The 27604-nt window shown below is 44.4% G+C and overlaps 1 protein-coding gene across 1 annotated transcript in view; it reads right to left on the bottom strand.

Moving 5' to 3' along the window:
* The window catches only part of DPYSL5 (dihydropyrimidinase like 5), a 74078-nt gene that overhangs the window by 42671 nt on the left and 3803 nt on the right, over positions 1–27604 (bottom strand). The window contains exon 2 of the mRNA XM_036224395.1: positions 4155–4419. Within this exon, the coding sequence (XP_036080288.1) occupies positions 4155–4415 (261 nt within the window). The 5' untranslated portion in view covers positions 4416–4419. The remainder of the gene's footprint in view (positions 1–4154; positions 4420–27604) is intronic.

The raw sequence follows: 27604 nt of genomic DNA, 5'->3' as shown, positions 1-27604 counted from the left end.
CTGCCGAACCACTGGTGGGGTAGAGCTCAGAGCCTGTGTTAACATTCTTTATTATGTAATTTTAGACATGCACACAAGAATAAATGTAACATAATTAAATCAAGCAGAATAATAATAAAAGACCTCACAACCCAACTGAAATCCTAGACCTTCATTAACCCAGTTGGTGTTACTGGTTCTCCCTCCTCCCCTCACCGCCTGCCTCCCCATAGGACATAACCTCCTTCTTCGGTAGGCTCTGTGTTATTAACAAGCAGGTGGTCCTGGTACCTCTGGAAACCCAGGTTTTGGGCCTCTGGGAGGGCGGGGTCTGAAGGTTGGGAGGGTGTGGGGTTTGGGAATAAGGATCAAGTGACCGGCTGTGAGCATGAGATGCGGAGCCAGGGGAGCCAGGCAGAGCCTGCCACAGCCTCTGACAGAGGCAAAGGCAGGCAGAGCATTTGTTAAAGAAGTACTAGAGAAATCCCTTTAGACTCAGTACAATGGAGACCCAGATGCTCTCAAAAAAGCCAGGCTCTCAATGGTTTTGTTTTCCCAGCCCTGGCTGCTGCTGCCAAATCAACAAGCTCGCAATAGCTTAGGGGATGCAGAGAGTTCAAGGCCCTGGGGATCTGTCAGACAAGAACAAAAAGATGCAACTTGATCTCTCTTTCACTCTAGGCTAATCACTCAGGTGAGCTTTTCCTTGGGATTATTATTCCATTATAAAGCCAGATGCTTAAAGTGAATCAACTGCTACCTTTCTTAGAAGGTACAAAGTAGGTCAGCGGTGATCTGCCAGGGTGCACAGCCTCTGCGCAAGAGCCACGGGCCGTGTGAAAAATTAAAACCACACGTCTCTGGGAGCGGCAGTGCAACAGGGGAGCGTTTTCTCTCCCCAGGAGATTGTTGGGAACCAGAGAAAGGAGGAAGCCAACAGGGCCAGTGGCAGGAGCACCAACGTGGAGGGGAAATCCAGGAAGGAAGGGAGCGGGTACTGGGGTAGGAAGCCAGTTCTTGGGAGGCCAGGAGGCCTGAGGGGTCCAGCGAGGACTGGGTCATGGTTGTGGCAAAATAGAGCTCAATACAAGTCAAGGCACAAGGACAAGGTGCGATCTTGCTTAGGTTTAGGATATAAGCAAAGGGTCTGTTTAGGTGACACTTGCTGCCAGGATGGCTTAGGGTCTTAAGTTCCCCATAATTAGGACCTGACATGGATGGGGAGGGCACGGTGCCTGAGGTATCCTAAACCTGCAGGCACTGGGAGAACTGGGGCCTTCAATCACACAGGGGTATTTTTTTACGTGTTTTCCAGAGGCAGCTGCTCCCATGGATTAGAGGCCTGGGAAAGATCAAAAGTCACCCTCCACCTTGCACAGAGATACACGTGCAAAGGTCTTCATCAGGTATAAAGAGCTAAAGGCTCTCAAGGGAAAAGCTGTCACTCCTGGCTAATGAGGTCCTGGCAGATGACAGAGTGGAAAATAAGACAAAGAAGGCCAGCCTGCCCTCCAAGAGGCTGGTAAACAGAGTAGTGACAGTGTGGCATCCGGCCATGGGCTAAAGGTCTCCCAAGTGGGGACTGCAACCAGACAATTATAATTTTTTGGTACAAGTCCTGAGCATACTACGGAATGGAGCCCACATGGACTGGGTGGTTATCAGTGATGTTGATGATGTTGGCTTCTCTTCCGTGACAGCTGGGAGTATACGCGATTACATCCGGTTTTGAAAAACGATTTTGCAGTATCTCCTGAAGCTGAACATATGCTACCCTATGACCTCGCAATTCCACTCCTAGGGAAATGCCCAACAGAAATGCGTGCATATAGGTTTGCCGAAAGACGTGTACAAGGGCTTAAATAGTGTCTGCAACAGCCCCAAACTGGCAACCACCCAAATGCCCACCGGTAGCAAAATGGATAAGTACCACGTGAACATCGCACATGGAGTACTCTCGAAGCGATGAAAGTGAATGACGACACAACATGGATGAATGTCACAAAAATAATGTGGAACACAGGAAGCCAACACAAGGGCACATGCTGCCTGATTTCATTGCCATCGACAGTCAAAACAGATCTATGGTGCATGTACTAAAAACCATTGATTTCTGCACTTTAAATAGAGGAACTGTACGGCGTGCGAATTGTATCTCAATTCAACTGTTATTCATGTTTTTTTTTTAAGTGATGGTAAAAGAAGTCAGGAACAGTGGTAATCCTCGGTGAGGAGCAGTGACCGGGAAGGGGCACAGGAGGAGCTTCTGGTGCTGGTAACGTTTGGTTTCTTGATTTGGGTGCCGGTGACAAGGGTGTGCTCAGATGTGACAATTCTGTATACTTAACAATTTGTAAGTATGTATGCTATACTTTAATAAACAACAACAATAACCTCAAGCAACACGGGCCTGAACTGGCCTGGCTCATGGGTGGTAATGATGCATGGGGATGGCGAACTGGATTTGCTCACTTGCTTCAGAAAGGTCCTGACTGTCACTAGGGTACCCCGCAAGAGGACTCTGCAAGTTTGTGAGAACGACCCCCTCCCACACAATTTCATCAGTGAACCATCACCAGTGGGGTCCAGGAAAATTGTGAGTAGAAAGTAAGGAGGGTCCACGCACCACCTCTCCACCCGAGGCGTGGCTAGAGTAAGCAGGTGTGGCCCCAAATGCCAGAGAACTAGGCCTGGAAGCATCCTTGCCTAAGCATAGCCATCCAGGGGTTGGGTCTACTGCTCTTGAATAGGAAGAAGGCATATCCTCAGGGAGACCACAAGGGCCACCTGCCTGAGGTAGGCCAGCCCATAGAGCTGTGATCCCAAGAACAGGCCTTGTCTGTCCTGGCAGCCTCAGCCAGGCTCTTCAGGTGCGGGTTTGGGGGAGCCTTGTCAGTGGCTGCCTAGCAGCAGAAGCTCTTGAGCCCCCCAGGAAGATAGATCTCAGTGGGAGAAACTTGGGCATGGGAGAGGGGTTCCCTGAGAATTCCAGGCAGAACACAGGTGGCATTTTAGGATACAGGGCCAAAATAGGACACAGGATTACAGCCATGGGGCCAGGAGCTGAGGGATCTTTTTCACCTAGGAAGCATTAAAGGCCAAGTCCTTCATAAATCAGACAGGACAAGAAGCTGCTGCCAGGACCAGGGGCTCGTGGCCCTTGAGATTCAGATTCAATTCTGCATTTAAAAAAATCTTCATAGGTGATTCTGATGCATAGCTTGGTGTAGAGACCATGTGGGTGAGCATCATCCATTCATTCATTCAACAAACACTTACTGGGTAGCTACTCCAGTTCCAGGTCAGTGCCAGGCTCTAGGAAACCAGAAGCATATTATCAGGCCTTGCCCTTAAGGAGCCCATAGTCTGGTATCCAGGGATAGGCTGGCATGTGACAGATAATTACAATGCAGAGAGATGACAGCAGTGACAGAGGCTCTGGAGCACAGGGGAAGGGTAAAGGAACCCACTTGTGGCTCCTTTTGCAAAATGTAATTTCCTCCTAATTCATTTGTTTCAAGGTCTGAATTTTTGTTTTCTGCATTCAAGAACCTACAGTAGCTGAGGCTCACTCAGCTCAGTAACTATTGAATATTATCCATGATAACTCCTTCTGAAAGAGGAGGCACTACCAGTAATTTTCAAGCTGTTTTTAAAAATAATGAACAAGCTAGGAGAGCTAACGGAAGATAGCTAGCTATGTCAGTTTCATAATTTCTGCCATAAAAATCATCTAGAAGAAGCTTACCTATTTTTCACAGTCTTTGGGAGAATTAATTTAGCTTTTCATAAAGGAGTCCATCAGAACAACCCCCACCCCCACCCCCCACCATATACTCACATAATAACAAACATCCCTAACTCTCTTATTCCTCTAGGTCTGTATGACATGACGTAAAAATGTAAAAATAAAGTCAGTCGCAGAGGTAAGTGATGTGATCAGCAAAATAGGCCTAAATATATCATTTTCTATAATCATGGAAATCTATGATATCCAGCCTGGAGTTTCCACTTTCAGTAGGCACGGCGGCCCCCTTGAGAGCACCCTTCTCCTTTAAGCAGTATAGTGGGGGTACCCCGCTCACATGAGCACCCGGTTGTTCAGTATAGCCGAGAGCAGCCCCAGAAACAGAGGCAGGCAAAGCAGAGGCGCCTCCGGCACACAGGAGCATTACCTTGGTCCCGTGGTAGAAGTCGTCCACGCACGTGGCGTTCATGAAGGTCTGGTGGAAGTGGGTGCTGGTGTCGATGCCCCCAGGGATCACCAGCTTCCCTGTGGCGTCGATGACCTTGGCCCCGCCAGGGATCATGAGCTCACGGCCCACCTGCTGGATGATGCCATTCTCAATGTAGACATCGGCCTCGTGGGTGCAGTCGTCATTCACCACCTTGCCTCCCTTGATGAGGATGCGTACGCTGGCTGAATTGGCAAGCATGTTCCTGGGGAAGGTGAGAAGGGGGGTGGCACAGGTCAAGGTCAAAAATCCCTTTTCACTGTCACCAAGGTCCCACCCCTTCCCATCAGAGCCCCAAACTCCATGGGCAGAGTTAAGTGCACGAGGATGAAGAGGAAGTTTCTCCACAGCCTGAAGATGTTGATCCTACAGCCGGCTGGGGTCGCTGACCTCACAGCAGGACTTATTGGGGATCGTGACACAGTGGTGAAGCTGTGGCCCAAAGAAACATCAGTGATTACCTTCCGAAATGCTGTGTGGGTTCTAAAGCCTTTTGATACCTACTGTCTCATTTTATTCCAGAAACAACCTGAGAACTGGCATTTTACAGATGAGAAGCTGAAACTGCTCAGCAAGGGATTTATGGCTACAAAGAAGCTAAGCCAAACCCAGATGTCTCATATGACCAATGTCTCTACTGCAACTCATGGTCCTGAACACAGCAGAGGCTACTACGGCGTGTCTCAGAGAGCCAAATTCTCCAAGCCTCATGCTGTTTAATTTATGTCATTCTTCAAATGGATTCTGCTTCAGTTCACCCTCCACTATTTGCCTCAAAAGTCCACAACCTCAGCTGGTTGTACATTATTAATAAGCTCACCTGAGGAGCTTTTTAAAAGCACCTATGCTCAAGTCCCACATGCAGAAATTCAGATTTATTTGGTCCATATTGGGTCCTCAGAATCTTTATTTTTAAAAGCTAAAGAAGTTCTTCAATGTCACACGACTAGTTTGCAATAGAGTAGGGATTAAAAGCCAGTCGCGTTCAGTGCTGTAATGGACTGAAAGTTTGTGTCCTCCCAAAATTCGTGTGCTGAAGCCCCATCTTCCGGTGTGGTTTGGAGATGGGGCCGCTAAGGAAGTTTTTAAGGTTAAATGAGGTCATAAGGGTGAGGCCCTGATCAGATAGGATTAGTGTCCTCGTAAGAAGAGACACCAGAGAGCTCTCTCCCTCCCCGCCCCACCCCTGTGCACCATGCACAGGCACAGAAGAAAGGCCACATGAGGACACAGAGAGAAGACGGCCGTCTACCAGCCAGGAAGAGTCCTCACCGTAAACGGACCATACTGACACCCTGATTCAGACTTCCAGCTTTCAGAACTGTGGAAAAACACATTTCTGTTGTTTAAGCCACCCAGTCTGTAATATTTCGTTATGGCTGCCCAAGCAGATTAATATAAGAGCCTACACTCTTGGCTATGAGCTACCCTGCCAATAGGTAAGGGCAGTGACCCAACACTGGATTTTAAGCTGCCTGATGGAGCCACTTCGGCGTAAGGAACGACCCAGCTGTTAGGCCTGATTTGGCACAATGCCATCCTCTCTCCATAACCCTCCACAGACTTCCAGCTTCAGATGGGGGGGCTTCTGTCGTCAGACCTGCCTGCAGGCCTTCAGCCTTTTGGGGTTACCAAGGGCTCGGGACACTCGAGGCCTGGACTGGTGTTTGGATAATGTAGCACGGTTGCTTAACACAGTCCCAGCCCATGGCGCCTCCCGAGAATATCTTTTTAAAATGAACACTTGTGTGCACTAAAATATTCTGTAACTCCACTCCTTTCCAGCATCAAGCACTTCAGACGACTCTGAAGAAGGCACAGGCCTTGCTCTCAGGAAATTCACTTTAGTGGGTGAGAGACACACAAATAATTGCATTACCGAGAGCCTATAGCATAAAGGGGACATGTATTACCTAAAGACCTTAAAACTAACTTGCAGGTATCGGTTTAAACTGGGTGTCTCTCACTATGTACCAGACACAGAGCTATGAATGAACGAGACCAGCTGTTTGGTGATGTTCTTGTTATCCCAATGACCTTTCTACATTTCTAAATTGTCTATATGGACAAAATGCTTAAACCCTCTTGGCCCCGCCCCCTCCACGTTGAGGGTTGATGTTCATTATGCTTCTCACCTCCTCCAGTAACCTCATTAGCACCTTACTCCTACAGCTTTCTCTGCTAGTCTTTGCTAAACTACACAAAGGCAAGATGTTACTGGCATCTCTTCCCACGGTGTGCCTACTGTCTGTGTGTGTCCAAGTGTGTGAACATAACAGAGTGAGGTGGGCGGGTGATGTGGAGATATCTTGGATCTCTCAGAAGAGTCCCCTCCAAGGGAAAAGATTTGGGCACAATTTTTTTGAAATACACACTCTCGAGCACAGCACGCGCCTCTGGCTTTGACTGTCTTTCCCTCTGCTCTGGTTGGGGCAGTGTAGTTGCAGAGCACGCTAGTCAGTGGTCACGGTGTACGGAGGGTCAGTGTCAGTTTCACCAATTTATGATGCTTCAAGTCACCCGTTTTATTCCAAAACATCATAACTGTCCGACAGAGCCAATATCTGGACCACTGGCTGACTTCATGCAATGGACTGAATGTTTATGTCCCCTTCAAAGTTACATGTTCAGAGCTTACTCCCAATGTGATGGTATTTGGAGAGGGGATCTCTAGGAGGTATTTAAGGCCTGAGGGTGGAGCCCTCATAAGTGGGATTAGTGCCCTTATAAGAAGAGACATGAGATCTCTCTCTCTCTCTCTCTCTCGGCCATATGAGGACACAGAGAGAAGATGGCTTCAGCAAGCAAGCAGAAAAGTTCTCACCAAGAACCAAACTGGTCCACACTTTGATCCTGGACTTTCTAGGCATCAGAACTGTGAGGAATGAGTTTCTGTTGTTTAATCCACCCAGTCTATGGTATTATTACAGCAGTTCAAGTTGACTAAGATACCACATTCGACAAAAATGAACATTATAATCCAATCATCATTAAATAACACTGGGTCCTAAAATAAATGTCACCTCCTTTAAAGGTTTCTGGCTATATCACACATTCCCCTTTGTTTAACCAAAAACTCTGATCATCTAGCTATTTTGTCTATGTACAAGAAAAAATTCAAACCACGTCTGTCCTCCCAGGCAGAAATGGAAAATACGCCAGAGAGTTAAATGTTATTACAAAAAATAAATCACAGGCATGGAATTCTAGAGACACAGAGATTCACTGAGTCTATGCTGACTTTGCCTCCAGTCCCTGGACTTTACCAACAGTGACCTTGAATCAAAAGGAACCAGTACAGGACTAACAGGGTGGCGTTACGCTGCAAATATAGGGATCTCAACAATTTTACAATTTATTCAGAAAAGCGATGATGCCTTCCACAGCAAGGCGGCTGTTACATTCAGCATGCCGAGACACAGCTCGTCTCCCCCAAGTCCCTGACTCTGTTGCTTGGGTGCCTTGTGTTCCTGAACCACTGATAGGTTAGAGCTAAGGTGACCTGCAAGCTGGGGAAATGGGGACTTCAGGTGGGGTGGAGGGGATAACACTATGGCCTGGGAGCACAGTCTTCCGTGAGAAAGCTTGCTCGTGTTTAAATAGTAACAGTTATTGCTATCTGCTATCCAATGACTGTCTTGCTGGATAACAGAAAATTTCTCACACACCCGCCCGCCGCACCCCCCCCCCCCACCTCTTATATTGCTGTTGAGTGATTCCCAGTACAGAATGGCACAGGGGGCATCTTGCTGAGTGGTGAGTCAAGGTTACGGCAGCTGCCGCCTCTCGTTCATGATACGCACACACCCCACACTCCTAGTAGGTGCACGATGTTAGTCCTGCCAAGGAAACGACAACCCCGACACTGTGTTTTGGAATTGCCTGCTTCTGTCATCACCTTCCACAGTTCCCGTGTGCCCGCAGGGAGGTGCGAGACGAGGAGAGCCTGCACAGTCTGTCCCGCACAGCTGTCTCCTGCCTATGGCTCAGCTGGAAGACACCGGGGGACTTTGGGGGTTCGGCACAGACACGGAGGGCCAGAACGGTGCAAAGGGGACACTTCTTGCATAAAGGCTTTAAAACTAACCTGAGGCGTACTGGTTTAAGACATGTGTTTCTTCTTTTTAACAGGCATTGGTTAAAGACTCACGTGTCTTGTTTGGGTAGAATCCACAGAAAAATGTGTGATTTTACAGACAATTGGTCGCTGTGATATTAAGAAACATGCAGGATGAGAGCTACACAACTGCCCTATGACGTAAAGGCTCTGTGGCATTAAGCCAACCCTAACGGCAGCCGGGGGGGCAACTGGAGGGGTGGCTGAAGCCCGCTCGGGTCACTGGAAAAGCACTGGATGGCATGGCTTTTCCCTTGCCCCAACTACTCAACATACAGCAGTGGTTTGGGGGGGAAAAATAAAAACGTGCAGCTATGTTTCTTCTGATTAGTTCATAGGCAAGAGAGAGAAGCAGTGGGAGAGCCGTCCCAGAAAGGTGGGTGCTCGTACTTGCAGCACGCTGGGGCGACTCTGGAAAGGGAGTCTCTTTGAGTTAAAACGTGCGAACATATTGAGGGTTCAACAGAACACAAAACCCAAAAGAGAACTTCAAGGTGAGCAGGAAATAGCTAAGTGTTTGAGTTAAAAATTCAATTTTTAACAAAGTTAATTTGCTTTCTTAATAGCGAAGCACAGACAATTTTAACTAATATTAAGGCACAATATAACTTCATAATTAATTCTTAAGTGGCTTTATTAACTCGAGCGGATTTAATGATGTTTGTAACATACATGTAAGGTGTAAAGAATAACGACACAGACACCTATGAACTCGCCATTGTCATTACCGTTACGCCCCCTTCCCTCATTTGTCCCATCCCACATCCTCCTCCTCAGAGGGATTCCCTAGTTCACTTGTAGAACTAATGACTAGCAACAGGTGACAGGCTAAAAAAACAAAAATGGCAAGATCATGGCTGTTCCTGCCCCATGACCATCAGTCATGAGTTTTCATCTGCCCTGTTTTCTTCAACACCTAGTTCTCTGTAAGCAGGAATCAGAGAGCCTATGCTACGCTTGTAAGGAGAAGTGTGGGCATTGCAACATTACCCAAGTGCCCACTGGACCATTCCACTAGGATGTTTCACGCGCCCTGTCCAAAATCAACTGTGCCATCCCCAATCATCTGCCCAGAAATATGGAACTCTTCCTGGATTCCTCTCCAACCGAGGCCACTGTCAGCATCCAACAGGGTCGGTGACAATGGTGGGCCTGCTGGTCACTTGGGAGTTTTGTGCCAAATGTTTTGAGGGATTCTGGAAGTAGAAGCCAGCCAGCCATGGGGAGAGGAACTGGGGAAGGTCCATTTTTCATCTGGGGCTTGGACGTCTCCAAGGACTAGTGGGAGCTTGGAGACCAGGGCCCTGAACAGGTAGCAGGGCCAGTCAGGCTGAGGGGGGTAGCACAGGGGACACAGAGGCTAGAGTGGCTATGGCAGATGTCACACACACCCTGAATCCATAAACTATTTCTGCACCTAACTGGCTAGCCAGGAGGCCTCTAATGTCCCACAGGCCATTTCCATTCACCGACAGTTGGGCAGGATCAGGCCTATGGGTAGCAGGCGAGGGCTGGCCCAAGGTGCTTGTAATTGGGGACCATCTGCACAAGACCGTGAAGCATCTGAGTGTGGAATACTGCCACCGCCTTTGTCTCCACACAGTAAAAAAGGTAAAATGGGACCAGGTAGGTTAGGAGGGCAAGACTCCAGGTGACAGCCTAGCCCCAGGGCTGCCTCTCCAGGGCAGTAAGAGGAAGACAGACAAACACGCCTCAGTCCGTCCAGGTGATGAAGGGCGGCACAGGGAACGAGGGCTAGTTCCTGAGAAAGCGTGAAAAAAACAAGATTAGGACAAAGGAAATGCCACAAGTAAAGCCCACAAGTAAAGCCCAGCGGTGGGCCTCGGTTCTGGGCAGGTGTTTATAAACTCAGCAGCAGTGAGTTCTTAAGAGGCTAAGATCAAGTAAGCGGTTTTAATCCCGTGGCTTCATCTGACCTGGCCTGGCCCAGCGTGGCTGGGCTTGATGAGCAAACACCATCCGAGCGCAGGGGCCAAAAGCGAAATTCCAAAGGATTAGCCAGGAGAGGGTGGTAAGAAGCAGGCTGCAGGCCACTTGCGCGACAAGATTAGCGATGGGAGAAGCAGGACAGTCGTCGGAAGGCAAAGCTGAGGGTGCGTGCGAGCGTGCGGATAGGTTTCTCCGTGCGTTGACGCAGCCCGGGCATGCACAGTCTGTGACACGTGGGCAGCCACCGAGCTCCTTTCAGGTGCCCACTCACTCACCGCAGCCGGGTGGCTTTTCGTTTGAGGCTCAGGGAGGCCGAGCACCAGCGAACAGCAGTAAGTCTGAGCTCAATCCTCCTCCGTGAGCCCAGCCGCTCCAGGCCCTGGAGAAGGGCAGAGGGGGTGCGCACACGCTGGACTCTTGACCCTCGACTAAGGCTTTAGCCAGAGAACACCAGGCCTTTCGTGACCAGTAGAGTCACCGTCACTGTCCCCGCCCGTCCCTCACCCTCTGGCAGATTCCTCAGCCCTGCTGTGCTTTCCCCGCTCCTGCCAGCTGTCTCCAGACCCCAGAAAGAATTCCATCGGCTCCCTTGGAAGGACGGCAGCTGCAGCTCAAGGGCCTGCGGTGGCCCATAGAGTGGCTGCTTCCTAGGATGCCAGCCAAGGGCGCAGGGGGCAGGTGCCCTCTGCCAGGAAAGGGTTGGGGGCGAGGGCTCTTCTCAGTCTGAGACCTACATTCTCAGGTAGGGGGTGGGGAAGTCACGAGTAGGGGAAAAGCATGCGTTTTCCTAACTACGAAAGAATCACAAACCTGGGCTACCTGGCAAAGTCTAGCTTTGGGATATGAAAGTAAGCGGGAAAAACAAAACTACTTTTTTATCTTTTAAACTGAAAATTAGTACGAACTACAGCTATATACAACATCTCAAAACCAATAATTGAGGGAAAGAAGCAAGGCAAAGTCGTAAATATGGAATGACCTCATTCATATAACATTCAAAGTCAGGCGAAAATGAATTATAGTGTTCTGGCATATGGAGGTAGAACAGGAAGGAAAACTAAGGGAATGATTATCAGAAAAGTCGGGGCCGTGTCTGGGGAGGGGCACCTGGTGGGGGAAGCCTCTCGAAAGCTGCAAATACTCTCGTCTTTTATCTGGGGAGACGTCACACAGGTGTTTGCTTTCAATTATTCTTTAAACTATACATATATATTTACTGCACTTTTCTGTACATATCTCATAAAACATTTCAAAATCAAAAAACAGAACTGCATGCCAACATACAAAAATGATATGTCAAGTATTATTACAACCATGTACAAATACGCACACGAAAAACAAACTGAGTGAAAATAAACAGCAAGGTTTGTGTTATGGGATTATAGGTAATTTTCCTCCTCTAATTTTTCAAAATTTCTATATAATATTAAGTTGATTTTATAATGAAAAACCAATATGGTAATTTAAAACCACATACATATGTTTGTATTGTTTGAAAAACATTTGAAATGAGGTGTGGAAAAAAAAAAAATGTTCCGCTCTTCTTTTTAGGAAGTGTTGCCTTCATCCTGCTGCCTTCTGGAAGATTTCCTAGAAGGGCCAGGCTTTAGGACGAAGCTAGTCTCCTTCCTTGTTTCGACTCAAATGAATTTCAGAAGGGCAAGGATTTCTGTCTCTGTGATGTAAGACTCCTTCAAAGTGGTACCACATGGTTCATCTTGTGCTAAAACGTGCGTCCAACTCTCCCCCCACCCCCAAATGCAATGGTTTTATCTGCCATTGATTTTATACCAATAATGCCTCTGCCCAATAATGCCTGTGCCTACTTCTGCCAGCTGCCTTCTCAAGAACTGACTCATTTCTATCACTGAGGCAAACGGGAATGAACTTTTACTCCAATCCAGAATTCCTGGAGCTTGAGAAGCAATTCTCACCAGTGCTTGTGGAAATACATGACTCATGGAACCCAGCTTTAGGGAGATGGGCATCAGCAGGTGCGCCACTGTAGGCTTGATCATCCCCTTGCCAGAGACAAACTCGCAGGTGAGACGGCCAGGTTCGTGCGGGAAGCACTGCGTCCACTAGCAGTTGACAGGCCAAGCGAGCACTCAGCAGGTTTAAAGAAAGGACTGTGGGTGAAAATGACCAGCTGCCCTTGACCGGGGCAGTTCTGTCGCTAGCCTGATGGTGTCTGAATTCCAGAGGCCTATTTTAGAGAGCAGTGAACAGGAGTAGGTGGAGATGCGAAGGATGTAAGTGGGGTGTGAGGAGGAAATGGAGTGGACAATGGGGTAAGGCAGCACCGTGAGCACTGAACTTAGCTTTGCCCCTTTAGCTATGTGGCTACGGGCACGACCTTAACTGCTCTAAGCTCGTCTTCTCAGCAGCCAAGTGGGCGCCACCAGCATATTCTTGCCTTTAAGCTCTTTATGTGTCAGGCTCACACACGATTTCATATAAACCTTGCAACAACCTTATGAGATAATTAGACATTATTATCCCCTTGTTGTGGTTGAGGAAACTGTGGGTTGGAATTCGTACCTATTAGAGTGGAACTCCTTGAGGGCAAAGCCTTATTTCATCTGTCTAAGAGTTTGGCATGCAGAGGGGACTCCTGAAATGCTGGGTGAAGAAGGGAGGAAGGAAGATTGATCAAATGAGGTAGTGGTGTGAAAGCATTTCGCATACAAAGTGTCAGCCACAGTAACCAGTTATTAGTGATGGCAAGGAAGCCTTCTAAAGAGTTCTGTGCTGGTCCAGGGGGTGTTTGGTGCAAAGCCTGGGACAGAGGAACAAAGGAGGCATTCTCTGGGATGAAAAAAGACAGGAGGCAGAAGTAAGCAAGTGTGGGCTGGGAATGGCAAGCAGACTAATGGCCTCGGGGCCAAGAGGTTAGACGGAGATGAGCGAGCAGCTTGGAGAGCCGGGGTGTGAAGTCAAGCAGAGCAAGAAGCTCAGCCTTCTGAGTGAGACCCCGGGGCACCGTGGAGCATGCGGAGTGGGGTTCTGAGTGCGGTCAGGGGATGAAACGTGATTTGGGGGCTGGTCTTCCCGCTTCTGTAGCTGGCTCGGGTTGGCTGGAGGCTGGGAGAGCAGTGACTGCACTAACCCAGGCATGAGGATGTATTTGGGTTAATTAGGTGGCGCCCACAGAACAGGAAAGGGCAGAGTGGAGCTGAGAAAGGACTGGATGCCAAAGCTTCTCTGGAGGAAAAGGAAAACAGACTGGGGACGACTGTCAGAATGGCAGGGTGGGCAAACAGGGCAAAACGGAGAGCTGGTGTGGACAGATGGAGACCAGCTGGCAGGGCACGCCTGTGGTCTGTGGAAACCCAATCACAAAACTGATTTCAGCTTCTCTCCAGCAATCCTTTAGATTGGTCAGGAGAGATGGCGAATGACCCAATCGGCCAAGGTAAGGAGGTAAGAGAACACTTACTGAGTGCTACTATGTTTCAGGGGCTATGAGGGCATTTACACGTGGCATTTAGTAGAAACCACCGCAGAGTTGCCTTTGGAGGTGATAGGCTATCTCCACTTGACAGATGGAGGTGATGACTCCCCAAGGTCATACAGCTTTACGGAAAAGAACAGGAGTAGGGGTAATTCTAAACACCAAATAATATCAGATCACAAGGTCTGGACCATGCTAATAGATTAATATTTTGATTTACTCATGTGATGAACATTTAGGAAACATTTCAAACAAAATACTCAAGCACTGTCCATTCTACCTACTGAATCTGTCTCCTTTTCTCCAAACCTCGGCCTCTGTTCAGGTCCATATTATCTACCTGAACTACGCTATCACTATTACTTGGGTACTTCTAATTAGTCTCCCTGCCTCCACATTGTTAGCTGTTGAGATTGCCAAAATGCAAATTGGATCACAGAGGCAGGCTTAGCACCCACTACATGGTATAATACTAAGTGCCAGAAGCCACATCAACCCCCCAGGAGCTCACGAGTTTGAAGTAGAAAAAAAATGCATAAACAAAAATTTCAGTATGAGTGAATTTTTTTCAGTATGGGCTGTGTCAATACCAGAAAGGACAGGAAGCACTAAACACTGACTGGGACAGAGGACTGCTTCTCAGAGGAAGTGCCCTTGAGGCGTCTTGATGGTTGCTTAGGAGCTTGCTAGGGAGTGGGGGAGGAGCCAAAGAAGAGAACTCCGGACAGAAGCCAGAAGTGGGATCCAGCTCGAAGCATTTAGGATGGCTGGTGTATCTGATGTGGACTCAGGGGTCAAGTTACTCAAGGTCTGGCAGGACATGCTGAGAGAGTGAACCAGGGGCTGAGGGCAGAGTGAAGTCTCGCTGGTATGGCAAGCAAAGAAGTGACCTCGTTAGATTTGCATTTTATGTAAAAAAAAAAAAAAAGTCATAAAGTATTAGAACAAAGTTACGTTTATAAATTTTAGATCAGTTAAGCTTTTCTTAGCATTGTCCAAAGCCAGAAATCATAAAAGATAAGATTGATTTAGATATGACTATATAACAATGAAAAACTGTGATATAGCAAAAGATACCACGAACTACTTTTAATAAAGGCAAGTAAAAATGGGTTATGACATGTTTGCAACATATAAACCAAGGATTAATATCTGTAATATATAAGTGCGCTTATAAATCTCAAGAGAAAGACAAATAACTACTTCAATAGAAAAAAACTGGCAAAGAATACAAATAGGCAACCCACAGATTTGGAGTGGGGAGGCATAAATAGCTAATAAGCAAATGGAAAGAACTTCATCTTTATTAATGATCAAAGAAATGCGAAAGAAAACAATGAAATTACATTTTTCACCTATCATAATGGCACAGACGAAAGGGAACAAACAGTGCCCAGAGCAAGTGAGAAAAGCATGTACTTATACCCTGCTGGCAGGAGTTCAAATTGGTACACTACCAGAAGGAAATCTGAAAATCTATATGAAGACTTAAAATGTGCATTCACATCTAAGAGTTTCTCCTAAGGAAATAATTGGACCTTCGCACAAAAATGTATCGCAAGGGTCTTTTGTTGTGTTGTTATTTATAATAGCAAATATTTTGAAAACAAGTTTAAGGTCTGTCAATATGAGGACTGTTTAAATAAATAATGATATATTCATACTGAGGAAGGCCATGCAGCCATTAAAAAGGATGATGAAAATCTCTAAGTACTGACATGGGAGGTTGTCTCTAATACAGTTGTAAGAGAAGAAAGCAGATTACAGAACAGGCCCCATGGTATGCTATTTACTTGCGTATTTACATATATTCATGAATATATATATGTGTATATATATATATAAAACTCCCTTAAATATAAATGAGCTTTTTTGCATAAAACACTGGGCAGGCTATTCACTAAACTATTAACTACAGTTGTCTCAAAAAAGGAATTATAGCAAGACTCAATCTCTATATTATTTAATTGTAAAAATATTTTCATAATAAGCTGGCTGTGGAATCAACAGCAGCACTGGTCAAGGGGGCAGTAGCAGCAGAGTAGACTCTGAGGACATCTGTGCCAGGACATGCAATTCACTAGCAGGCTGACATCTCCATCATTAATCTGTACATCCAATGGCCTACTGGATCCTCTACTTTGATGTTGCACTGGCCCTTCAAACTCATCACATCTAAAACGAAGCTCATTAAGCTCTGTCTCCACCAGGCTCCTCTTTCAGTGCAAGACTCTTTCACTGAGTCCCTCTTCTCAGTGAAAGACGCCCCACCACCTATCCAGGGAAGAAGCTGGACCTGGGGCATCATCTTCATTGAGGAGAGCAAATGACAGGGCCACCTCCCCAGGCAATAGCAATGGTCCCCTTCCTCCATCTGTTCAGTGGGACCCCAGAGAAGACAGCATCTTCTCAAATGGCTGCAAAATAGGAGCAGAACCCCCCCTTTCACGCGGCCCATCTGACTGCCGCTTTCCTTAAAAGAATGGTTGGAGAGATGGAGCAATTGACTGGGGTTCGAAGGTTTTTTTTTTCTGGCAGTTGAGTCTGAAAAAGTAGAGATACCTTCATTCACTTAAACAAAAAGAGGTAATGAGCCCTTCCTTGGAGCCCTTGCTGGGCTGTGGAGCACCTGCTGAGTAACTGCCAACAAAAGAGATGAGTAAGTCTACATCTCTTGAAAACAAGTAAATGGGAGTAATGGGAAGTCTGATTGTCTGCCCATCTAATTAATTCAGCCTGAATGACGGCGTTTCCTCTTCACCTGCTCCTGCTAGAGGAGAGGTGGAGTTGGAATTGATGACAGACACCTAATTACTTTCATAAATACAATTTATTCCCTTCTACTTCCCAGATAGGCTGGCCAGATTCCCTGGGTTCCTAGACCCTGGCAGCCTCCTACCCTGAATGCTCAGCCCAGGCCAACAACCAATCCCTGAAGGCAAGTCTAAAGACTAGAGTCTAACACACTGAGACTCCGGGTCAAGGCATCTGGCACGGGATACCCTGACCGTGCCCCAGCTCTTCCGAGGCTGACAGTCAGACCCCAGACTCTATGTCAGGTCCCTGGTTCTCCGTCCCCAAGATCTATTGTAAAGGACTCACTGTCTAGCTCATTCCCACGAGGCCGGCACACCTTTCGTGGAATCGTCGGGCCCTGCCCATCTGTGTCTAAGGCCCCTCTAACTGTCGGCACACTCTCCTGACACCAACTGCCTCTTCTTACCACTTGTTTCCACACTCTTGTCACTGTGCTCTAGCTGCCTGCTTGCTGCCAAATGACCGCCTGGGTTCCCCGCCAGCTGTGGTCTCTGCTGTCACGGGTGTTTGCTCAGTGGGATGAATTCCTCCAGTGTCTGTGCCTAGTTGCCCCCTCGCCTCACCCATTCCGATGCTAGCCCTTCCCAATCCGCCTGATTCTGTTGCAGTTTATCATGACTGATTGCTTTTCTGAGAATTGGCAGAATGAGGCAGTTTACAAAATTAAAACATATTTATCTTATAATGCCCTCAAAACCATGATGAATTTAACAAAATATGTGCAAAACTTGTACAATGAGGACTACACAACACTGTTGAGAGAAATTAGAGAACTAAATAAAGAAATATACCACGTTCGTGTTTGTGGACTGGAAGGCAACATTGTTAAGATGTCCACTCTCCCCAGTCTGACCTGGAGATTCAACACAACCTCTATCAAGAAGACATACAATGCAGTAAAAAAAAATGAGCAAAAGATTTGAAAAGGCACTTCACAAAGGAGATTCGAATGGCAAATAAACACATGAAAAGACATTCAGCATCACTGATTATCAAGGCAATGCAAATTAAAACTGGAATGAAATAGTGTCCCATTAGACATAAGAAGTATGCCCATTAGAATGGCTAAACTTAAAAAGACTAATAATATCAAGATTAGCACAGATGTGAAACAACTGGAACTCTCATGCATTGCTGGTGGAAACGTAAAATAGTCCAACCACTTTGGAAAATATTTTGGGAATTTCTGTAAAGTTAAACATACATTTACCAAATGACTCCATAGTCCCACTAGGTAGATATTTGTCAGAGAAATAAAAATATGTGCACTGGACACAAAGACTTATATTTGTAGTAACTTTTTTTCATAATAGCCCCAAACCGAAACAACCCCAGTGTCCACCAACAGGTGAATGAATAAACAAATTGTTAATACAGTACTAAATCCAAATAAACAAGGGAATAATGCTCAGCAATAAAAAGCAAATAACTCCCAGGGAATGGGTGAAATTTTTGCAAATCATATATATGATAAGAAACATATATTAAGAACTCAGTTATAAAAAGACATATAACCCAATTTAAAAATGGGCTAAGGATCTGAACGGACATTTCTTTAAAGATTTACAAATGGCCAAAAAGACATAAAAAGATGCTCAACATTATTAGCCATCATCAGAGAGATGCAAATCAAAACTATAATGCAATACTGCTTTGTACCCACTAGAATGGTTATAATAGGAAGTCAGATAATAACAAGAGTTGGTAAGGATGTGGAGAGAAATTGGAACCCTCATACACTGTAGCGGAAAAGCAAAATGGTGGAACTGCTTTAGAAGACACTGTGGTATTTCCTCAAAAAGGTATAGAACTCCCACATGACCCAGGAATCCCGCTCTTAAATATATATCCCAGAGAAATAAAAACAAAAACTTACACATGAATGTTGGTAGCAGTATTATTTATAATAGCCAAAAAGTAGAAACAACCCAAATGTCCAATGACTGGTGAACAGATAAATAAAATATGGCATAGCCACACAATGGACTATTATTCAGCAATAAAAAGTGCCGATTCATGCTGGAAGCTAGTTACAGAGGATACGTACTGAAGGCATTTACAGCTTACGGGCTGTACAAAAACAGGCAAAGAGCCCGGATTTGGGCCACGGGCCATCATTTGCATGACGGATCTATAGCTATCGCAGAGTTTCTCAGTCTTGGCATGACAGGAAAATCTGGCTGGTTAATTCTTTGTTGTGTGGAGCAATCCTGTGCATTTAAGGGTGTTCAGCAGTATTCTTGGTCTCTACCCACTAGATGTCAGTAACACCTGTTCAGTTGTGACAACAAAAATACCTCAGACATTACCATATGTCCTCTGAGGGGCAAACTTGCCTCTGGTAGAGCAATGCTGATCTACAGTGAGAGCAGGTCACTGGTTATGGGGAGGAGAATGGGCAGAATAGGAAGAGGCACGGGAGCCGGGTATGTGTGTGTGGGGGGGGGAGGGGGCGGGGGGGGTTGTAATAGAAATATTCTATAGCTTCATTGTGGTGGTGACTATTTAGGTTTATAAGTATGTAAAAACCCTGAAACGTCCATGAAAATGGTTGTGTCTACCCTATGAAAATTATACCTCAACAAAGCTGACTTAAAAACAACAACAAAAAATATTTAAAAGGGTTTCTAAGGGGAAATCAGAAAAAGAAGAGCTACAACGTAGTAGGAATTACATTTAGTGCTAAGCTTCTGGGCAGTCCAAGCAGGGGGCGGCTTGTAAAGGAAACACTCTTCTTGTTGGATGAAAGGGAGGCTGATTCACCCAATAGGAAAAGCCTATTGGACCCCAAATAATTCATTGCTCCCCTCCACCAACCAAATAGTCCAAAGAAGGTTTCAATCAGAATGTTTTAGAGAAGGCAGGTCTGCTCTCTGTGTAGATAATTCTAGAAAAAATTTACTGGATTACTCTTTCAGGAAAATAAGAAACATGACAGATATATCTGACTGCAGTTTTGCAGATGGTGCAGAAATATTTTTTCCAATGGCTATTTCCAACATCAATAACAGCAAACATCAATAAAAAGCTAAGGACATACCATTAAATTTTAACTCAATGTGGAATGTTAAAGTGATGATATGGTCCAATTATAAATTTACATCTGGTGATCTAACCTACACTATAAAGAGAATGCAAATATGTCTTGTACATTTTTAACTAGTAATGGTAATGAAGGTGTCTAAATATCATTCCTCCGCGTAGGCCACCCCAATGCCTAAGCCAAATTTATGCTCCTCTCTCCTCAGCCTAGTGTTCCAAAATTGAGGAACATGTACAGGTGACTTTAGGACATACACGTATTCAGACATAAATGACAACTCATGAGTGAGAAGGTGGTTCCTTTTTTAGTTATCTTTCTATACTTCTGATTAAGTCAAGGAAAACATCTCAGTTGACAGGCATGTACCTTCAAAAATGCAGCACTTGCTAATTTCTCTTTTTAACAAAGGGAAGAGTCAGGTTTAGTTTGTTATTGGATTTAACAATACTGATTGGCTTTCACTGTATTTATTTTTCTAGTTATTTGCTTATGGCAAATAATTCCACTTATGGTGTTAATATGTTTCTTTCGAAACTTTAAGTAAAAAAGGCAAACCTATTAAACAAAAATATAAAGCATCAATCACATATGGTACTAGAATATGAAAAACGAAAGGAAGTTATATGTAAATGACTCAAGTGGGTAGACAATACTCTCAACCAGGGGTTACCAAACTTTTTCTGAAAAAGTTTTATGGTCTGTGCACCACATTCGGGCTCCGTCACATATTCTTTTTTCTTTTAGGTAATCCCTTAAAATTGTAAACATCATTCTTAGCTCACCAGGCTGGACAAAACCTCCCTGGTCATGGTTTGCCAATCTGTACCCTAGGAGCTCTGCTATCTAGTGAGATAGCTACTAGTCACGTGTGGCTACTAAACATTTGAAATGTGGCTGGTATGACTGAGGAACTGAAATTTTAATTGCATTTCTTTTTAAGTGGCTAAGACACTATACAGTGCAGCTCTAGCCAATGGTTAAGGACTGTATAATTATTTCATACCAGGCTTAAAAGACATCAATGGAAAGATAACTGCCTCTCAACCTTCTTTTGACCTTCCTTGCCTCTACCGGTTCATCAAGAGTTGTCAATAAATTACATTTTGATGGCAAGTCACAGTCATTATAATCAGGAAAAAAGCAGGGATGCCAACCTTAAACACAATTATTAAACAATGTTTTCAATTTCCTAAAAAATGTAATAAAAAAATTAAACCCTCATGATGAATATGGAAAAAAGGAGAAATCGCGTTATGATTGTATACCTAGAAAACCTAAGAACATTGGTAAGATAACAGATTATAAGATAAATATAATAAAATTGGTGTATTTTTTTCCATGCTAGCAGTCAACCAGCTAGAAATACAAAAAAAAGTTCTGTAAAACATTTAAGCATAAAGAATAAAACATGAAGAATGGTCCAGAAAAGGCGAATCTAAATGTAAACCATTTTCTCGATTTTAATCTTTTCTGTCCAGTGGTTGCGCAGGGCTAGGGGCGAGAAGGGGAGTACTGCAGATGGCCTTGAGATTTCTTTTCAGGTGATAAAAATTTTATAAAATTAAATCGTATGATGGTTGCGATTTATATATACAAATAATCAGAGAATTATACACTTAAAATGGGTGGATTTTATTGTATGTAAATTATACCTCAGTACAGCGTCACATACACACACACACGAAGATCTAAATGAAATGAAACAAATACGTTCTTAGATGGGAAAAGCTAATATTGTAAAATGTCAGTTCCTCCAAAATTAATAATACAAATGCAATGCAATTCCCAGTGGGTTTATTTTGAAATGGATGATAATCGAATTGAGAAGAATCAAGAATATTATGAAAAAGAATGCTGTGGAGGAGGTAAAGGGCTTCCATAGGAACACTGAAAGATGCCATATGAAAGCGCTGTAATTAAAACTGTATGGTATCAGCATATGACTAGACAAACAGAGGAGTGCAGCAGAACAAGGTGCTTGGAGGCAGATTCCAGTTAAATTCAGCAAAAGCGATATTTCGGTTTGGCAGGGGAAACATGATTTACTTAATGGGTGGAGCTGGCATCATTGGCTATTTGTCTGGAAGAAGATTAAGTTGGCTTCCTACCGTACGGCATATACCAACATCTGTACTCTATCTGGAATTTCTTTAAATATAAAACATAAAACCATACAAATGTTAGAAGAAAGCCCAGGAAACTATATGTACAGCCTAGGAACAGGGCAGAACTTTTAGCTCAGTCTGGAAACCCGGAGCTATAAAAGAAAAGTCACATTTCTGACTTTATAAAAAAAATTTTAATTTGGTAAAGTAAATGACAGCATAGAAGTAAGTCAATAGATAAACAACAAATAGTCTGGGAAAACACATGCAATGCATATGACATCTAGGAGCTCTTACGAATCAGAGAAATAAAACCACGAGGAAGATGGGCACGAGATATGAATACGTGATACACAGAAGAGCAAATCTAAATGACCAATGACATATGAGATGTTCAGCCTCTCTAGGAATAAAGGAGACGCAAATGAAAGTCACAATAAGAATGAATCACTGCACCATTTGCAACGACATGGATGGACCCAGAGGTTATTATGCGGAGTGAAATAAGTCAGACAGAGAAAGATAAATACCATATGATTTCACTTATATATGGAATCTCAGGAACAAAAAGAACAAACTAATCAAAAGCAGGCTCATGAATATAGTGGGCAATTTGGTGACGGAAGGGGGTGCGGTTGGGGGGCTGGGAGAATGGGGTGAAGGGTTAAATAAGTACAAATTAGCAGTTGATAGATGGTCACGGGGATGGGGAACACGGCATAGGGAATGCAGTTAGCATTAATGTAATGGCTAGGTAGAGAGTCAGAGGAGAAGAGCAAGTAGGGAGACTATTTTATAAACTATATAAATGTCTAATCAATGTACTGTATACTTGAAATTAATTTAAATAAATAAATAATAATTAAAAAAAAAAAAAAGAACGAATCACTTCATATCCGCCGGACTGGCAAAAATCCCAGGTGGATGATACCTGACGGTGACAGAACTTTGGGGAGGAGGGGTGCAGGTTGGGAGTGGTCGTGATGGCGATGCTGATGGAAATGTGAATTGTGACATGCTTTTGGAAAACAGTCTAAAAAGACCTCTTAAAATTTTAAAAAGATCTCGAGTCCGCCACCCCTACCTAGGGCTGTATTCATAGACATAAAAGCACGGGAACATAGTTGGACATGTACAGAGCGGTCCACTGCAGCACCGTTAGCAGGGCGAGACCCAGAAAGCTAGCAACAGACCGAATGCCTATCAATGGGGAATAATAGAAAATCTCGTATTGGAAAACTTTCTCTACTCAAACACTCTGACACTGACTTCCGCCAGGCTAAAGGCCCAGCCACATAAGACTAGGAGAACTAGGGAGTCTGTGCAAATCCACGCAGATAAAGACAAGGTTTCCTCATTGTCCACCCTCTCAGGCCCCCTCTTTGTTACACACCTGAGCACACAGACCCCGAAAGGGGCAGAGCAGGAAGAAGGTGGAAGCGTGGCAGTGGGCGTGTGCTCAGTTGCCACTACCTGCTTCAGTCTGTCCCCTCCCCCTGCTGCCCAAGCCCCCTCCTCCGACACCAGCCAAACCTGTCCTTGGCCCTATCCTGAGGTTTCATACCCACCCCTCTGCCTGAATGTCCTCTTCCCCCAAACCTGCCCTAACACAGTGTCAGGGAAAACCTTTGCTATACCTTATGGCCAGGATTATTCTCTCAGCCCCGGGCCCTGCTCCACTTGAGTTATACTCTGCCACTTCATGGATGGTTAGTGACACAGTCTTCAAGGCCAGTGCCTCCCTCCACCTTTTCCTTCCCACAGGACTAACATGGTGCCTGGCTAGTGGCAGGTGCTCAGAGAATGTTAATCATCTTCCCTTTGAATCATACTCAAATGATCCCACTTCTGGATTTTTACCTGCTCTGGATACGAAGACATGTATCTAGATGCTGACAGAATGATCCTGGTCTGCCCTTTCAGGCTGGGGCCCAAGGGGTGTGGCATGAAGTGAGCCTTGGGGCAAACAGGGTACCTCCTCTTGGGACACTTTAGTAGGATTAAACATTTTAACTGTACATTAATTTCCAAATTTTTAAATAACTTCATATCAACACAAGAAAAGGTATATTGTGAATTGGAGTGCAGACACTGCATTAACTTTTTAAGATTAAAAAATGAGGCTTCAATAGTCACAAAACGCCACATATGAATCCATTTGTATGAAATGTCCAAAACAGGCAAGTCTATAGAGATAGAAAGTATATTAGTTGCTGCCAGAACTGGAAGGGGAGGGGTTGGGGGGGAGGGGAGGCAGTGGAAAATAGGGAGTGACTGTTAATGGGTAAAGAGTTTCTTTTGGGGGTGATGAAAATGATCTAAAGTTAAGAGTATGCTGATGTTTGCACAGTGACACTAAAAACCACTAAACTGTACACAAGGGTGAATCTTATGGTATGTAAATTGTATTTTAATAGTTATTAATAAGACTTCAAAGGTATTTCAAATTTGCACCAGGTGCTTCAGGCTCAGCCTACAGAGCAAGTTTTAAGAAGCAGTAACAGGAAAAAACGGAAACTCCAGCCTGGTCCACAAGTCAAGAAATAGGTGCCCAGAAAGGCACCTGGGGCACAGGTCCAAGGGGTGGTATCACTGTCCCCACGGCTCCTGGTCAGCAGCTGAACTAAGCCAATGTAAACGGCGGTGGGGTGCCAAAAGCCTGGAACCATTTCTGGAGGTGGAGCTGTAAAAATTATGTGAGTATATGAACGAGGGTTTGATGGAACAAGCAAAAATTACATTAGCTGTATTAGCGAACAGTCTATAGGTGTTTTTATAATATTAGATTCAATATTAGAACATAATATTTATATAATTTAAATTGAAAAACTAAGTCCCATATTATAAAGGATATGAATTATCTAAGCGGTGATGGGATGCAGAGGTTCAAGCAGTAAATTCGGGTTTTAAAGCAATGATAAATCTGATCTCGCTCACCTGTTTGTATGAGGCCCAATACCAAACATGGCAGGACACGTGACAGGAAAAAAATCTTTCTCAGAAACAACTGGGTCTCATAGGAAAAAGCAGCCACGTTAGGAAGTCGCAACAGCCTTGTCACGCTCCTTTGGAGGCACAGGTTTCATCGCCATCATCCTATAATTATGCCTTAGTGTCGGCCTTGACCTGCACCAGCCACGTTGATCATTGCCATCTCTCCCGGGATGAAGCTCAGCCGCGGAGATGAGACGGCTTGGCCTTATATCCACAGTCCGAAGGATATTGCTCATATCTTTGTGCCTCGTCTATATTGTTTTTCAGTAGTAGCAGAGCTTTTTTCCATTAGAATTGTAAAAATCACGTCCATTTCAGGGGTTTTTAGAAACCCACAAAAAAATATGCTCGAATTCAAATTTCCAAAGAAGAAATATGAACTTTGTGATTCCAAACCGATACTTATTTAGGCCATAGGAGTCATACAATTCAAAATTGCTATTTGACCCAATACAAGAGCACCACCACTTAAAATGGTTTATTTCAGCTGCCGTGGAGTCAGACACAGCTTAAAGTTCTATTTCTTGCTGAAGAATAAGAGTTTAAAACCAGTCTCTGATGAAGCCACATATTTTGCCAGGTTTCTAAAAATAATTAATCTAGTTTAATAGTTTAATCATTGCATACCTCTGAGTGTCTTTTTTTTTTAAATTTCGCCATTAATCTTACTATTTAGCATGATCTACTAAAACACACACATGTGTACCTTTGACCCAGTTATTCCATTCCTAAGTACATACCCAACAGAAACATACATATGCTCATCAAAAGACACATACTAGAATGTTCACAATAGCTCCGTTCATGACAGCCCCAAACTGGAAACTACCCAAATATCTGTTAACAACATAATGGATAAATCGTGGTACACTTCGACGATGAAATGCTATACAGCAATGAAAACGAGCAAATGAAATGCAACAAACATAAAGCTGAGCCCAAGAAGCCACTCACAAAAGAGTACACACTCTATAATTCCATTTGTATAAAGTTCAAAAATAGGTAAAGCTGAACCACGCTGTAAGAAGTCAGAATGGTGGTTAGTGACCTTAGAGGAAGAGGAATGACTGGGAAGGGATTTAAGAGGACTTTGGGGTATGGGTAATCTGTTTCTCGATCTGGTGCTGATCTCGATCTGGTGTTTAGTTTGTGAAAATTCATTAAGCTATATATTTATGATTTATATTCTTTTCTGTATATGTTATATTTCACTAAAAAGTTTAAACAATAAAACTATTTTTAAGACACACCCTCACCCACCCGCCCCCAAAAGTCACTACTGTATGTTTGTGTATTGCCTACATACTTGCCAACATAGCAAACTTAAAAGAATCTGAGCAACTGCATTAAAGTTGAGTTTCACGTGTGCTGGAAACAGAAGGAAAAAGATATGAAATGAAAGAACTGGGAGCTATGTTTGAATTGTTGTAACAGAACGAACATATTGATCCATAACAATAGGACGGGTGGAAGTGGTAAAAATAAGAAAGGAGGCGACTTCTTTATCAATAGTGGATCGTGCTCTGCAGAAGGACAAAGGAAAGGACAGGACCAGACAAAAGCTGGGAGAATAAAGACCCAAGGCCTGAGGAATCAGAGCGGGGCCCTGGCAGATTTGAAATCAACAGAGGGGGCTGCCTGTAAATGGACACCGAGGTGACACGAAGAGGGTGTGACTAAGTACTGGGTCCTACGAAAGTGTGGGAGACACATTCGCAAGTAGCTGAGGCAGTGAAAGACCCAAAAAACTTTGCTGAGCCCATGAAAATGGACAGATGTGGGGGGCGGAAAGTGACATAATGCTCAGCTCAGAATGCAGACAGTCTCTTTTCTTCAAGAGCATCTGGTCATTCATTACACCTCAACCTCACTTGGGACAAATAATTTTAAATTTAAATGGGGAGCCAGAAGTCTTGATGGCTGGAAACTCTTGTAATATATCACCTAAATCATTTGGTTGCTCGTTCTTTCAGGATTATTGAATGCTGAGTTAGAGCAATATTTTGAGCTAGAATCTACCATGGATGAAAAAAGAGGTCTAGATTCTATTTTAAACAAGGCAAGGAGCACCTATTTGTAATGGGATAGTCCATTGCTAAATTCTTTAGTGTACTGAAAACCTTACACCCAACATGTAAGCTTCTTAGCTTGCAGTCATGTTTATAAGCATGGACCTTGCGATGGTTAGTTTTTTGCGTCAACCTGGCTAGGCTTTAATACCCAATCAGTCAACCAAACACTCATCTACGTGTGTTGCTATGAAGGTATTTTGTAGATGTGCTTAACATCTACAATTAGTTAACTTTAAGTACGGAAATTTCCCTTGATAATGTGGGCGGGCCTCAGATAATCAGTTGAAAGGCTTTAAGAGAAAAACTGAGGTTTCCCTGGGAAAGAAGAAATTCTGCCTTAAGACCAAACTATCAGTTTGGCCTGAGTGTCTCCAGTCTGCTGACCTGCCCTACACATATCAGACCTGCCTGCCCCCACAATCACATAAGCCAATCCTTACTGGTTCTGCTCCTCTGGAGAACCCCAGCTTACAAGACTCTAGGCAACTCCTTGGGGTTGAAGCTTGCCTCTGCCACTTCTCTCGGTCGGTGATTTCTGCATATCTGTTTTTTCATCTACAAAATGGGGATAATACTAGTACTTATAGGAACCCCTAGCACAGAATGCTTTGAAAGTATTTGTTACAGAAGTAATTCAGTGGTGCCGAGTTTACTTCTCAGCTAGAAAACTTGAGATATTTTTATACTCAACAACGTGCCATCAACCAAACACGATCGCTCTTCTCCACACGAAAAACAGAACAGCCTTGAAACAGCACCTCACCAGACACAGGTGCCTGATTGTTCCTTTAGAAGGTGCAGGAGCAGGGAGAGACACCAGGCCAGCTCCATACATAGG

This window comes from Rousettus aegyptiacus, unplaced genomic scaffold (assembly GCF_014176215.1).
Source record: "Rousettus aegyptiacus isolate mRouAeg1 unplaced genomic scaffold, mRouAeg1.p scaffold_m13_p_7, whole genome shotgun sequence".
Taxonomy (NCBI): Eukaryota; Metazoa; Chordata; class Mammalia; order Chiroptera; family Pteropodidae; genus Rousettus; species Rousettus aegyptiacus.
This window is presented reverse-complemented; position numbering and strand designations above follow the sequence as displayed.